At 39.7% G+C, this 15,992-nt stretch overlaps 1 protein-coding gene across 3 annotated transcripts in view; it reads left to right on the top strand.

The window, feature by feature from the left end:
• The window catches only part of ANO6 (anoctamin 6), a 198,685-nt gene that overhangs the window by 119,823 nt on the left and 62,870 nt on the right, over window positions 1-15,992 (top strand). For all 3 annotated transcript variants that reach the window (XM_057701117.1, XM_057701116.1, XM_057701115.1), the window contains 4 exons: window positions 7,808-7,873; window positions 8,744-9,031; window positions 9,261-9,374; window positions 11,682-11,797. In XM_057701117.1, coding sequence (XP_057557100.1) covers window positions 7,808-7,873; window positions 8,744-9,031; window positions 9,261-9,374; window positions 11,682-11,797 — 584 coding nt within the window. The remainder of the gene's footprint in view (window positions 1-7,807; window positions 7,874-8,743; window positions 9,032-9,260; window positions 9,375-11,681; window positions 11,798-15,992) is intronic.

Here is a 15,992-nt window from a genome sequence, read left to right as displayed (position 1 = left end):
GTGCTTAGGGAACAGAAAGCTGCCTTAATTATGCCAGTCTGTCCTTTGTGATTTTGATTGCTTTATTCTTTATTTTTCTGACAGCTTTATTAATCTCCCAAAAGAGGTATGAATAAAATTCCAGTTTCTGGGGTGGGATAAATGCTCTTGTCCTTCTTTACTTTAAACCCCCAGTACCATTCTCCACCGACAGTAGTAGAAACACATGCATCTTTTTGTGATGCCCATAGGTCCTCAGTGATTATAGTCACTTTGGCTTTGCTAGAAGTAGTAGGTTAAAAAAAAAAAAAAAAAAGATCCAGGTTACATTGCCAGTGAATTTGCTCCACTAGAGAAAGAGGAGCTTACAGCACAATCTAGTGGCTGGGCTTTTTTCAGAGCCAGTGAATCCAGTTTAGCCATTTTGTGCTGCCGAATACACATCATAGACTATAAACATAGGTTTAGGTTCTTACATGTAAGGTTTCCAATAAGGCACATAGATAATTTTTAGTTAAAAATCATGTGGCCTCAGATATTCATTTATTCAACAAATATTATTAAGCAATGGCTACATCAGGCAATATGCAATATTAATTTTCTTTCAGTTTTAACATGGAAGACAGCTCACCCTAATTTTTTTAAATGTCAAGAACACTGTTACTTATCCAAGTGTAAATTCTACAGAGCAGTAAAGCTGATGATTTCATATTAAATAGATTTAAGCAATCTTTTCTTAAGTAAGCAGTCTTTTCCTGATATGTGCCTGTTTAACAAATATAGCACGTATGCTAATATGCCTCAGCTACCTGACAAACCAAGAAAACTGGTTTGATCGATTTTTAAAATATCCCACTAGTTCTTTGTGAATTGCCAAGCCAAAGGGCAATAACAAGAACTGTCTTATTAAAGTAACACCAAGGTGATACGTTGACATGTTTAAGCAAATAAAAATGTCCTACCCTTGATTCAACTATTTAAGTATTTATAGTTAGTAATAAAATAGAAGGCATTATAAACCAACTCCAGGGTCTACCAGTTATCGAGAGATATCAGGTAAATATCTCAGGAGTCCTTTGTAAAGAACCAAATAAGAACTAAAGTAGGATAAATTGGTACAACTTTTCTCAAAGACAATACAGCAATACATGTTAAAGAACTTAAAATTGCATGCACTCTTCAACAATTCTGCTTCTAGGACTTTATTCTGAGGAGGATGCACAAAGATTGTTCTATAAGAATTTTAACAATTGTGAAAATTTGGAAACAACCTAAATATTCAACAATTTGAGATTAGTCTGTTTCTGTTTTGTATATACATTCATATATTTTAGATTCCATGTACAAATGATATCACATAGTATTTTTCTTTGTGTGACTTATTTCACTAAGCCTAATAATCTCTAGGTCCATTCATGTTGCTGCAAATGGCAATATTTCATTCTTTTTATGGCTCAGTAATATTCCTTGTGTGTGTGTGTGTGTGTGTGTGTGTGTGTGTGTGTGTCACATCTTCTTAAGCCAATCATTGGATTGCTTCCATATCTTGGCTATTATAAATAGTACTGCTATGAACATTGGGATGTGTGTATTTTTCAAATTAAAGTTTTTATTTTTTCCAGGCATATTCCCAAGAGTGGAATTGCTGGAAAATATGGTAGTTCTATTTTTAGTTTTTTGAGGAAACTTCATACTGATTTCCTTAGTGGCTGCACCAATTTAAATTCCTACCAGCAGAGTACAAGGGTTTCCTTTTCTCCTCACCCTTGCCAGCATTTGTTATTTGTTGACTTTTTAATGATAGCCATGCTGACAAGTGTGAGATAATGTCTCATTGTGGTTTTGCATTTCTCTAATAATTAGTGATGTTGAGCATCTTTTCATGTGCCTGTTAACCATCTGTATGTCTTCTTTGCAAAAATATCTGTTTAGGTCTTCTGCCCATTTTTAAATCGGGTTGTTTGGGGTTCTTTTTTTTTTGTATTGAGTTGTATGAGCTATTTATATATTTTGGATATCAGCCCCTATTGGTCTTATTATTTGCAAATATTTCTTCCCATTCCATAGATTGTCTTTTCCTTTTGTCAGTGGTATCCTTGGCTATACAAAAGCTTTTAAGTTTGATTAGGTCTCATTTGTTTATTTTTGCTTTTATTTCTTTTGCCTTGGAAGACTGATCTGAGAAAATACTGATAAGATTTATGTCTAAGAATGTTTTGCCTGTGCTCTTTTTTAGGAGTTTTATGGTGTCATGTCTTATATTTAAGTCTTTAAACCATTTTGAGTTTATTTTTTATATATGGTATGGGGGAATGTTCTAATTTCATTGTTTTACATGTAGCTGTCCAGCTTTCTCAGCACCACTTGTTGAAGATACTATCTTCTCCATTGTGTATTCTTGCCTCCTTTGTCATAGATTAATTGACCATAAGTGCTTGTCACATATTAATTGACCATAAGTGCATGGGTTTATTTCTGTGCTGTCTGTGCCACTGATCTATGTATCTGTTTTTCACCAATACCATGCTGTTTTGATTACTATAGCTTTGTAGTATAGTCTGACATCTGGAAGGGTTTTACCTCCAGCTTTGTTCTTTTATCTCAGGATTGCTTTGGCAATTTTGGGTCTTTTGTGGTTCCATATAAATTTCAGGGTTATTTGTTCTAGTTCTTTGAAAAATGTTAGGGGCATTTTGATAGGGATCACAGTAAATATGTAGATTGCTTAGGGTAGTATGGCCATTTTAACAATATTAAGTCTTTCTTCAGAGAATGAAAAGGACATCCATCCATCAGATATTAAAGAAGGTACTTGGAGGACCAAGACTCTTTATAGTGGTATAAAGAGTCAAGAAGAGGGAGGGCTAAATGACTCAGATTTAAGATTCATTTCCTGGAGTTCTGGTAAAATGATGTCATTGGTATCCCACTGAAGGAATTAAGATGTCATTGGGTGCACATTGTGGAAGCCAAGTGATTGAGGTTGCCTATTTTTGTTCATATGTTTGGCATTAAATAAAAGAGTTGAGCCTCTAAGGCTTACAGAGTAGAGAGGATTTTTTTTTTTCAAAGAATAGAGGAAGTTGAGCATATTTGAAGGCAGAGAAAGAAGCCAGTGATGGCTAACATACAGGGCTTATTATGTATCAAGCCTCATGCTGAGAACTTTATACCCATGATCACATTTAATCTTTAAAAATGAAACAAAACTCAAGATGAAGCTATTTTTTATACCACCTTTGAGGTGAAGCCACTGATACTTGCATAGTTTATTTGCCCAACATCACAGAGCTAGCAAATGGAAGAACCAGGATTTGAATTTTGACTTGGAATCTAACCATTGCACCCAGGAGTAAAAGGAAAACCAATACTACAAGAGCTGGAGGGGCAATTGCTAGACTAAAATTGAGAGGATAGAGTCGTATGAAGGTGATAAGGAGTTATGACCTCAACTAGAAATCCCACGGAGGAGGAACTATGTCTAACTCCCACTATGTGCCTTGTCGTGGTCATGGTTGATGCAGCTGATACAATCAAGACAGGAGTAGTTTGTGTTTGGTATGTGTGATGCTGGAACTGCCCTCTCATGGAGCCTGTTTCTTCCAGGTTCTCTGAACTGGCCCCCTTTTGTCATCTCATAATTCAGACTCCGAAGGGTTGGGAAATCTTTTCCTGCTCTGTATGTCCTGGAGCTGTCTGATGCTAGCACACTCCAGAACGAAACTGTATCTCTCCTTCTCTGTCTTATCCCGTAATGCCCATAAGTAAAAGTTCATGGAGCATTGGGGGGGGGGGGGGGGGGGGTTGGGCATGCCTCAGGGAAGAGGGGCCCAGTTGCTACACTGCAGTGATTTGTCTTCCTCAGTCAGTCCCCGCGTAACAGGCAGCCATCCACCCACCATCCACTCAACTTATTCATTCTTTCACTAGGCATTTATTGCCTGTTTATTCTGCTTTAGGCCCATTTCTAAGTGCTAAGGATATCAAGATTAAAAGACAGGCGTTTCTAGGGGTGGGAATGGTAACTAAAGAGCAGCCAGGGCTGAGGCAGGATTTTATATTCTTAAAGATGGGAAACATTTAATGTGTTTGTTGGCTGAGTAAGAGCAACAAAGATAAAAAGACTGAAGAGAAGAGAAGAAGATATTGCCAAAGCAAGCTCAGAAAACATAGGAAAAGGGCATAGTCTCCTGACACCCGGAAGAGAGATGGCGTCCAGCTGTGAGAGGTAGAGAGGATGGCATGTGCAGGACTTTGCGTGCATGGCTGCATTTGTCTGATGAAGGAGGCGACGGCATTTGCAGACCCTGGGAGTGAGGTGTGGAATGCGAGGAGCACCGTCAAAGTTTAGAACTGCTTTCCAGTGGAGGACAGGGACCAAGAAGGAGACGGATGTGCATGGTGGTGGCCTGTGATGGGAACCATGGAACTGCAATAAAGCCAGGTAACACAGTTATGTGGTTTCTTGCTACCAGCATTTGATTGTTCACACACCCACTAAGCCATAGGAGAAGCCCCTCTCTTGACGAATTCTTCTAGTCTTGTAACTACAAGGACATTTGTTCATGAGAGCTAAAATCCTTGGGTCTGAGCCTTCACGTCCTAACTGAGATTATTTCTAACTGACTCCTAGAGGATGCAGAAGACAGTTGGATTCTGTTTGTGACCTGTAGTGAGATGATCTGGCTTGCCCCTTGCATAGCCTCAATCTGAGTCATCTCCTGGGAAAGAGAGGAAGTCAGAGTGTCTGGTCTGCACAGAACACCCCTCCCTCTATGGCAAGGTGATTTAGGTTTTAGGCTAACAAGTTTTTCCTAGTTCATGGTTACTTCTTTAGGATTCTTGCTGGCAAGTAACAGAAATGAGCTTTATCTTAAGCAGACAAAGAGTTTATCAGAAGAATGTTACTGGGCTCACAGGTTCATTGGAAGGCTTGGACAAGCAAGCCTGGAGATGAGGCCACCAGAGGCAATGCCCCAAATCCCACTGCACAGCCGGCTTGGGAGAAAGCACGGGTGCTCCCCAGGGCGCAGAGCTTCATCTGGCAGCAGTGACCAGCAGTGCTCCTTGAAAGCTCCTGGCACCCAATCTCTCAGCCACTGCAGAAGGGGTTCTGCTTGGCCTGACTTCTTTGCATCGCTAGCTTTTGATTCAGAGTCTGGAGTGAGTAGTCTGATTAATAGGGCCTAGCTCACGTGCCAGTAGCTGAACTTCATAGGAGACAAGGAACAGGAGTGTCTTGTTTTTATCTGCTGTAGAGGACGTGGACTCTGGCGGGAGTTGAAATGTTGAGCGGCCAAAAAGAATGACAGATGTCCGTTACTGCGCTATAGACACATGAATGAATGTTCTGGTCCTTTTGTATTGGGGAAAGTTCTAGGCCACTGGACACGGAGTTTCTCTGTAGTTCTTCTACAGCAGACTTTCAAATTCTTCTTTGAATCTTCAACACTTTGAAGGATGCTCTCAGGAAATGTTCGTTGAACAAATTAATAAGTGTCTGTTGCATATATTCTTTCATCAAACACATATTGGGCATATACTCATGCCAAGCACCCTGTCAGGCATTGTTTAAAGGATCAGAAATGCTTTTACACAATAGTAAAGAAAGAAGCCATCAGAAACATAGACCGGGCTGCCATGCAGGAATCAAAATATGAGGATTTGGGTCTAAGGTGAAGAAATGCTGCTTGGGTACAAAGCAGGGTGGGTCTGAACCAGCTTGCCAACTGAGGTTGGGGGTATGGTAGGTGTGGGGTGGAGAGGGCTGAAAAACATAGCAGGGTGAATTGCAGAGATGATGTGGGAGGCTGGCAGAGTGGACGGCCACCTGCTGGGAACAGAGTGGGAAAGCGGCACCTGCAGCCCCCTGGCTCTCATCTCACTGGGCTTTTCTAGGCACGTTTGGCTTGTTCATTTATAGCACTTGCTGGTTTTTCTGTAAGTGACTATTCTTTGCTCAAGTTGTAACAAACAATTAAATGTGTTGTATTTGTGAAGCTCTTAGAACAGTGTTTGGCACAGTCAGTACTATATCACCATGTATTAAATATATGAAAATAAATATTCTGTTTCTAATATTTCCACAAAATATGTTAGGGAAGCCACTGGAACGCGCATTTAGTCAAATGCCAGGTGTATTTTTTCACCTCTGAACTTTTTTACATACAGCATCTACTTTACATTTTCTAGGTGCTTTCAATGTTCTAAGCACTGCTGTGTAGCACAGCAGCCCAGTGTCCCCTCTGCCTGTTTACAGTTGGCAAATCATGAGTATTTCTCCCTGGGCAGAGTGGCCAGTCTGACCCACTGGGTTTGACCCAGTAATTCCTCTCTATCTTGATAAGTGCTGAAGTTAAAAAACTGATTTTAATGCACCTTTTTCTGTTGTCTTCAGTGGGAGAATTGGTCCAGTTCACCTCTTGTGATTACTAGAGATGGAAATTCTAGGTTATATACTTTATGTGGTACCTAAGAGAGAACCTCAAAAGGAAGCTAGTGAGGTTTTCTCCATGCTACAGAGAAGACAAATGAGGCAAGACAGTTTAAGTTTCCTGCCAAGGGTCAAAGAACTAATAGGTAATGACATCAGATTTGAACCCAGGCAGGCTGATTTCAGACCCTGTGTGCTTAACCTCTATGTCCACTCATTCTCTTCTTTTCATAAAACAGCATAACTCCTTCATCATCAAAAGCATTCTTTTCAAAGGTCAAACAAGTCTCTACCTTTACATGCTTCCCTTACAAGTTAGGACACAGCTTGGAAAAAGCCTAGCCAGATAGAACTTAATATCAAAAAATAAGTTATATTTTGTATCTTTTTAAATGGCCGTGTAACATGGACAGATATATTATCAGTTAATTAGTTTTGTAGATTTAGGTGTTATTCTATTTATGTATTTATTTTTTATAAATTTATTTATTTATTTTATTGGTTGTGTTGGGTCTTTTTTGCTGTGCACGGGCTTTCTTTTTAGTTGCGGTGAGTGGGGGCTACTCTTTGCTGTGGTATGCAGGATCCTCATTGCTGTGACTTCTCTTGTTGTGGAGCATGGGCTCTAGGCGCGTGGGCTTCAGTAGTTGCAGCACATGGGCTCAGTAGTTGTGGCTCATGGGCTCTAAAGCTCAGGCTCAGTTGCTCCACGGCATATGGAATCTTCCTGGAGCAGGGATCAAACCCGAGTCCCCTGCCTTGGCAGGCAGATTCTCAACCACTACGCCACCTAGGAAGTCCATAGGTGTTATTTTATAGCTTCACAAACATTTCAGTCTTGCAGAGCGAAAAATTTCTTTGCATTTTGCCAAAATTGTCTGTGTTTATTTGAATTTTGTCAAGGCATGCAAAGATGAAATATACACATCCAAAACTGAATGATTTGAATGTCTGGTATAGAAACAAAATTTTAATAATCTAGAATGTCAGGTCTGGACTATAACTCTGGTAAATGACAGCAGTGAATGGGACTCCCAAAACTCCATTTGTATGCAAAACCTCTCATAAGCCAAAAACGGTCCTTGGAATTGTGCCAAAGCCAGAGACATTTATGCACTTCAAATGGCCGAAAACTCATGGGGACAACCGAGGGTCTTCCAGAGTGCCAAGAAAATCCAATTATTCTCCATGGCATTCCAGCTGAGGAATCCAAACCCACAAGTCACCAACAGCCAGAGCACCTTCATTGCTTCTGTGCTGGTTTGAGCAAATGTGTCTCTTCACCAGGTTCAAATTGGTTTCTTGTTTATTTTGTTTTTTTTATAAAAAATAACAAACTTTTTGTTCCCTTAATAAAACTAAAGGTCTAACATATTTTCCAATTTCTTTGGACAGAGAAAAAGACGAGCATATGAATCTAACCTCATCTGTGGTGGCCTGCAGCTAGAAGCAACCAGATCGGTAAGTGTCAGACCCTTTCCAGCCACTGGCTGACCATTGCTCCTGGGAACCCACGTGTCACTTGGAATGCTGGAATGGCATTTGAAACATGTAACCCCAGCCACACCTTAGCTGTTAGCTGGGAGGGGAGTCAATCAGAATCTGCATTATAAAATATATATTTGTTTCTGATAAAAGCCAGCAGATCTTTTTTAATAGCCAAAGAATGTAATAAAAAAATCCATATAAATGTATTTATTCAAGAATCTTTTTTGAAGATTTTTTATTATAGAAATAATGCTTTGCTAAAAAAAAGAATATATAGGAATAGTGGGATTAAAAATCATCTGTACCTTAATCATCTTATATTTCTTCTAAACATTTTTTTGCTCAAATATATGTTTTTCCTTCCAAAAAGGAAAATTATTTCAAAAGTTTTAAATTTGCTTTTTTCCCTTTATTATATAGTAAATGCATTTCTATATCAATAAATATAATTCTTTTAAATCTTTTTAATGGCCACATAACATGACATTGAACAGATATATAATAAATTGAACAGTCTTTTTCTAAGTTTAAGAAATTTAAAAAATTGTCATGACAGTAACACTGCAATGACTATTCTAGTGTTTTTATGTTTAGTTAATAATTTGGACTAAAAGTTAACGTTTGCTTTTCTTCATCTAACTATGCAACATAGCAAAAATCTGTGTTTTAAAATTGTGAGAATAGTTGGTTTGGTTTCCTGGTTTGTGGGGGTTTTGTTTTGTTTTGTTTTTTATTTAAAGTGTACAGTTTGATTTTTTTTTCTTATTAGTAATGTATATATGGCAATCCCAATCTCCCAACACATGCCCCCCCAACTGGTTTGTTTTTTTTCTTCCAACATAGCTTTTGGATGACAAGCTTGTATTTGTAAAAGTACATGCCCCATGGGAGGTGCTATGTACCTATGCTGAGATAATGCACATCAAATTGCCTCTGAAACCCAATGACCTGAAAACCCGGTCCTCAGCCTTCGATAATTTCAATTGGTTTACCAAAGTTCTCCAAGTGGATGAAAGTATCATCAAGCCAGAGCAAGAGTTTTTCACTGCCCCATTTGAGAAGAACCGCATGAATGACTTTTACATTCAGGATAGAGATACATTCTTCAATCCAGCCACCAGAAGCCGCATTGTAAGTCTAAACCCAATTTAGGTGCTGTCTTTGGGTGGTTTAGAACCTGCTGTTGGATAATTAGTGGTTCAGTTTGGTTGGTTTGGTTTTGTTTTTAAACGTTGCCAAAAAAAAAAAAGGAAAGAAAGAAAAGAAAAGGAATACGCCCACAGATTCCTGTTAGGATAGTAAACAATGATTGGTTAGTTACACTGTATAAACCACACACTCTATTTTGGAATCTTTTTAGGTTTACTTCATTCTTTCTCGGATCAAGTATCAAGTAAGGGACAATGTGAAAAAGTTTGGGATTAACAAACTCGTGAGCTCTGGGATCTACAAGGCAGCTTTCCCTCTCCACGATGTAAGTCAAACTACAAAAATGAAATAAAATATCTAATGTGTACTCCACTGTTAGTAGGGAATGGCTAATTTCTTGACCTTGTTTCTTCCTTGGTACAGTGAAGACAATATATTGCAAGACTACAAGCCGTTCAGGGCAGGAACCATGTTATATTGTTCCCAGGTACAGGGAAGCCCTCAGTGTAAATGAGTGCATGAATGTGTCAATAAATGAATGAAGGAAAGAAGGAAGGATGGAATGAACAGTAGTTTTCCCACAGTTAATGTGCAGAGTGGTATACATTAGCAATTAAGAGCACAGACTCAGGCTGAAATACCTGCTGTGCCACTTTCTAGCTGGATGATCTTGTGAAAGTCATGTAACCTGTCTGTTCATCAGTTTCTTCATGGATAAGATGGGCATGATAATAGTACCTACCTCACAGAGTTGTTATGAAGATCAGTTAATCCACATCAATGTTAGAACAGTTCCTGGCAGATAGTAAGTACTGTATATCTGTCAGCTGTTTTCATAATTACTGACAGATATTATTATCAACCAGAAAAGTACTGGTTCTTCGTTAAGAAAAATACATTTAGACCATTTCATTTATCATTTTCTGTAATACAGGCGTTTTCCCCTCTGAAATACCATTTTCAAACTGTGCCCTGGAATATCACAGGGCTTTTAAACAGGCTCTGTCAAGGTTCTTATCACGCTGGCAATACAGCAAAGTGTTGACGTTTTTAAGGACTACGTACTGAGATGACAGCAACTCCTCAAATTCAAGAGCACTTCTCTAGCTGATAACATCACTCATGAAATGAAATTTTTAAAATGTGACTGCTTCAGCCCCTTAATGATTCCATAAATGCAAGGATATTATATCTCAGATCTTTAAATAAATTCTGTCATTGAAATAAATAAAATCCTATGTTATACTGCACTGTTAGTTATATTTAGTATCAATTTATCTGAATCTCTAAGAGCAAAGAAAGCAAAGACTGAGATTGATAATTGCTACTGTGTAGTACATGTATTTGTAGATGAAGACAATATTGAAATGTACTGTATAAAATAATAAAATGAGGACAGTAAATAGCTCCTCCATACACTTGCATGGCTAGAGAACAGGGAGCTGGGTGAAAAAACAGACGCTGAACTTCCTGGCTAAGAGACCCCACATAGCAAGCCAGCCCAACAGTCCATACGTTTTGTATTTGTGCCCCAGCAAAATTAGCAATGAGGGCATGACACGAACATTGTGGAAACTTGCAAATAGCTGTCATGGTCATTAACACGGAACACCAAGGTTCTATAATACTCAGTTGACATCTGCCCATACCCAGTTCTTTTCCACTAAAGCCTCTTGTAATGGCACCAGTCCCATGTCCAGGCTAAGGAATGATGTCATGTAGCATTCGGAAAGGAAGTGAGTGGAGGTCAGGATCTGTGGTAAGGCTTTAATACTAACACTTTTCTGGTTGCTAATAACATCTATCAGTAATTATGAAAACAGCTGATGGATATATAGTACTTGTAGTATGCTGGGGACTGTTCTAACATTGATGCGGATTAATCGATCCTCTTAACAACTCTATGAGGTAGCTACTGTTATTATCCCCATGTTATCGATCAAGAAATTGATGAACAGACAGGCTAAATGACTTTCACAAGGTCACCCAGCTAGAACGTGGTGGAGCAGGTGTTTTGGGTTCTAGGACAGGTAGAAGGAAAGTGAGTCAGGTGGGAAGAAGAATGATTGAATTTAAGCAAAGGCAGGAAGTTTGGTTTCTTGAACAAGCTAAATGTATAACATCACGTCAGGCTTTTTTGTTGTTTATAGTCTATGTGTGGTCACAGAATAACTGCTGAATTGCAGGACAAAATCCTGGGTTTTAGAATTGACCTTGTCGCTAACCAGCCAAGGCTGTGGTTCCCCCAGGTGCCCATGGAGGGGCTGGACTGTCAGGTGTTCCTCCACTGTGGCAGTTTGGGCCCTTGAGCAGGCCAGCTTTTCATGGTTTAGGACTGGCCCATTTATGGATGTGAAGCATCTTCGGGGCTCTCATCGAGTACCTGCGGTGGTCCCCAGGATTCTAACAACCCAAGCACTCCTTTCCACCCACATTCGCAGATGACCCTCCAGAGCTTAGTGTGACCCCCGGTTGAGAATTACTAAAACATACATGGTATTTCCATCTCTTCCAGCAAACGAGGACCCCCTCTTTACAAATGACTGTGCAGTGCTAGTACCACCTTTAGTCAACAAAACACCTGAGCATGTGGTGATTGTGATGCTCACTTGTTTTTGCTTCTGCTTCCCAGTGCAACTTCAGCAGTCCGTCAGAGGACCTCAGCTGCCCCAATGAACGCTACCTTCTGTACAGGGAATGGGCTCATCCTCGAAGCATATACAAAAAGCAGCCCTTGGATCTTATCAGGTGAGCACACCAGTGGAAAGGGCTCAGGGTGCCCCTCGTGGCTTCCTAAGTGTGACCGTCCTCCAAGAGTCTTGCCAACCAGTGCATTTCACCCAGAGCGCTGAGCTTCTTTACCCAGGCATGACTGATTGAGTCATTTGCCCACATGGCTCCATCTCCAGCCCCTTCTTCTCCTGGTGGTCCTGTAATATCACATGGCTCCAATCACATGGTTGGTCTTTCTGGCATGGCCAGTCCCCATCCTGAGTCATCTCATTAGCACAAACCATCTAGGGTCCCCCATAAATAATAAAGTCATTCCTATCTTGGGAAGTTCCAAGGCATTTGAGGTTACCTCCCAGGAACTGGGACCAAAGACCCATGAAATTCTTCATTAAACAGAAGTAAATGTTAGATTTCGCTTAAATTGTATGATAAGAGTTATCAATTTTCACTGCTTTCCTGTACCTGTTATTAGGTACCGTTTCCTTCAGCATATGAATATAATGTCTCGCTCAGCATTTGTGTTCCGAAAGCACCAAAGACGGCTACTTTCCAGAAGCTTATGTTGTTTGGGCAAGGCTGCTGGAGAGAGAGAGATCAAGAACAACTAAACAAACAAAAATAAGCAAACAAATAAGTCAACAAAACTTCTGATTGAAATGAAGAAAGTAACACAGTGATGAGATGGGGAGGGGTGGGGGGGAGCCAGTCAAGAAGGTTTTCTTTGAGTAGGTGGCACGTGAGCTGAGATTTGTCTCGTGAACAGGAGCCAGTACCTTGAGATTTGGAAAAAGTCATTCCAGAAAGAGAGGCAGCTGGTGCAGTGGCCCTGAGGCACAAAAACACTTGGCAAGTTTAAGGAAATAGTGAAAACCAGTGCTAAGGAGAAAGAGAAAGATGAGACACACGGTTCGAAGGGTATCAGGAGCACGGAAAGGAGTGTAGGCAAGTGCAATGAGAAGCTGTTGTCATATTTTAAGCATTCGAGTAATTTTATCTCGCCCACATTTTGCAAAGATAGTGTGGGGAATGGGTTACTGGGGGCACAGGAAGCAGGGAGAGCCAGTAGGAGGCTACTAGCGTGAGCCAGAGGAGAGATCGTGGGAGCAAATATGGAAACGTTTGGAGAGTCGCGTTGACAGGACATGGTTACGGGTTAGATGTGGAGGGTGAGGGGAGGAGGAGGGTCAAGGTAGCCCCAGGTGGGCCTGGAGCCAGGTGCCTCTTCTTTCTAGGATATCTCAGTGCCTGTCCACCTGAACTTGGGGAAAACCTCTTAACCTTAAAAGTGAGGGTTTTAAAACACGGAAGAATTTTCATTTTGTTTTACATTTTGTTAAGGGAAATTGCAGACACATACAACAGTGGAGAGAATAGTACAGCAAGTCTACCTATGTCTGTCACCCAGCTGCAAACATTATAAACTCCTAGTCACCGTTATTGCTTCTTTACCTCCTACTGGGTCATTTTGAAGAAAATTCCAAATAGCATAACATTTCATTAGTAAAATGACAAGATCTCTTTTCAATGCAACCAGAATACTCCTTTTGTTTAAAGTCATGAAATAATCAGTATTCACATTTTCCTGATTGTCACAAAAATATTTTTTTAACAGTTTTTTGGTTATAATCAGGATCCAAACAAGGTCCAGATGTTGCAACAAATCTCTCTCTCAGATAGCTTCTCACCTTTAATTTTACTGTTTCCTTCTTGTTTTCCTTGCAATTGCTGAGGGGTTTCTCTATTCTCTATTTGTCTGATTTCTTTCTCCCCTGTGGTGTTAGACCTGTTTCTCTGTCCTATGTATTCGCTTTAGCTAAGTCGTTTGATCCTTATCTAAAAGCTTGATCTGACTGAGGTTCGACTTTGTACAAGAATACTTGTGTGAATTTTGTACTTCTATCAAAAGGTGCATAGTGTCCAGTTGTCTCTTTTTCCTAATGATGGCAGCCATTAATGAATGTTGCCTAGATTCATTATTTCCTAAGGGGTTTTATTTCACTTGGTCATACTCTAATTTCTTCCTTCATTTATTAGCTGGATTAGAATCTTGACGAAGGCATCTTCTCTCATTAACTCCGGTTATCCTGTAGAATAAAATTTTGAAAGCAGATGTTTGTACACATGTCAGTATTTGAAGCTGATATTTATATGAGCGTTCCCTTCCATTATTTTCATTTTATGTTAAACTTATAGCATCTGATGGCAGGGTGATGGGTTTTGTGGCTTTTTAATCATTCTTTACGGGTTTTTGTTTCAGGGTGGGAGTTCATAAAGAAAACAATTTCTCCATGATTTTAAGTATCTTTAAATTAATAGTAAAATACATTTAACTATTCCCTGTCTCTGGTCCACATGGTCCCTTTATTGCTTTATTAGTAACCCCTTAAGCACTCAAGCTATTGAATCTTCATCTTTGGGCAGGAATTAGCAGAAGGAAAATGAACTCTTTCCCAAGAAGCAAAGCAAACAAACTGGAAAGAACAACCTTGAGGACACAGACTTTACACAGGAAAAAAAAAAAGCAAAGTTTCCCACAACACACCCTCAGAGTGCTAAGAGAAGATATGGTATCCACAATACAGATTTCTAGTTAGGAAAAAAAAAGAGAAGAAGAAGAAAAGAAAACAAGGATCACTCTAAGAATAAGATGTAGCTCTTAGGAATTAAAAATGAACAGAACAAAAAATCCCCAACAACAGTATTAAGAAATGAGGTTGAAGAAGTTGTGCGGAACATAGAGCAAAAATACAAAGAGACAGGGTAAATGGGGGAAAAGATAAAAATTTAAAAATCAGTCCACAATATGCAATGAACAAATAATAGGAATGCCAGAAATAAGGACAGAAAAAATATAAGGAGGAAATCAGAGAAATATTTCCAGACAACTACCTGAAGCACCGTGTTGAAGAACAGAGCGCCCTGAATCTGCAGATGGACAGAGCATACAGAGTGGCCAGCCCGGAGGATGAACATGAAGCCATGAAGTCACGGCAACATGACCTCTCAAATACTGGGGACACACGGATGGTTCTGTAAGCCTCCAGAAAGAGAAACAGGCTTTGTATGAAGGAGCAAGACTCAGAATAGCATTGAATTTCTCAACAACACTGCAAGGTACAAGAAAAGAGAGCAATAATTTCATATTTCTGAGGAAGGTGATTTTTTAACTCACTGCCCCACATACGGCCAAACTGTCCATTAGGTGCAAGGAATTTTCACAATTTAAATGTGCAAAGGAATGGCGGAGGTACTCCACCAAGAAAGAGAAAGACGTGGATTCAGTAAATGAGGATTCCCACTCCAAGAGAAGGACAGGGAGATCCCAGGTGACAGCTCTGTGACAGGACCAGCAAGTCATTAATCCAGGTGGCAGGAGATCTGCAGAGACTGATTCAAGGAGATGACATTGATAGACTACCTCATGTGTTAGTAGTGAGAAAGTTACACATTAAAGTCTGGAGTTAAATCATTGATAAGTACACAGAAAACTAAGCAATGAACCACCAAGACAATTATTAACTCCAGAGAAAAGACAATATTGGGCAGGAAAGAAAAAGTAAGCACCGCAGACGATGCAGCTGTGAACAGTCTTTACTGAGTCTTAATAATGTAAAGCAAGGATGTTGCTCTAACCAAGATTATATCACAGCCATGTCAAGAGGATGCAGGAACAGAGGTGTGGGTGTGTAGATGAGATGGGGGTTGAAAGAGAGCTTAATCCTCATCTTCCAAAGTAGAGCATCAGTAGGTGGGGCATAAAACTGAAAAGTCAATAAACTAGACTACAAGTATATTATTTAGAGAGATGGAGGTAAATATTCCAAGAATCAGCTGTAAGAGTCGAAAGTGATTGCTTCTGGCCAGGAAATGGGAGAAGTTGTTGGGGACCGCTTCTTTTTATAATGTGTTCTCTCAGTAGAACTGTTTGACTCTTTAATGAATATATAGTTATAACTTTGATTAAAAAAATCAAAGCTGAATTTTTAGAAATTTGTATTAAGAATTGGGACGTTTGGGGCAGAGAGAGAGAATGATCAGAGAATATCACATTTGAAGAGATCCTCATTTTCCCCAGCCTTTCAGCAAGAACCAGGAGGCAGGCTTTCTGTTTAAGATTTAAAAAATTCTTTCTGACCTTCCTGCCTACAGTGTGACATGGGTACCTTTAGAAGTAATGAACCCCTGTCACTGTAAATACCCAAGCAAAGAC

Source organism: Hippopotamus amphibius, chromosome 12 (genome assembly GCF_030028045.1).
Source record: "Hippopotamus amphibius kiboko isolate mHipAmp2 chromosome 12, mHipAmp2.hap2, whole genome shotgun sequence".
Lineage (NCBI taxonomy): Eukaryota > Metazoa > Chordata > Mammalia > Artiodactyla > Hippopotamidae > Hippopotamus > Hippopotamus amphibius.
This window is presented reverse-complemented; position numbering and strand designations above follow the sequence as displayed.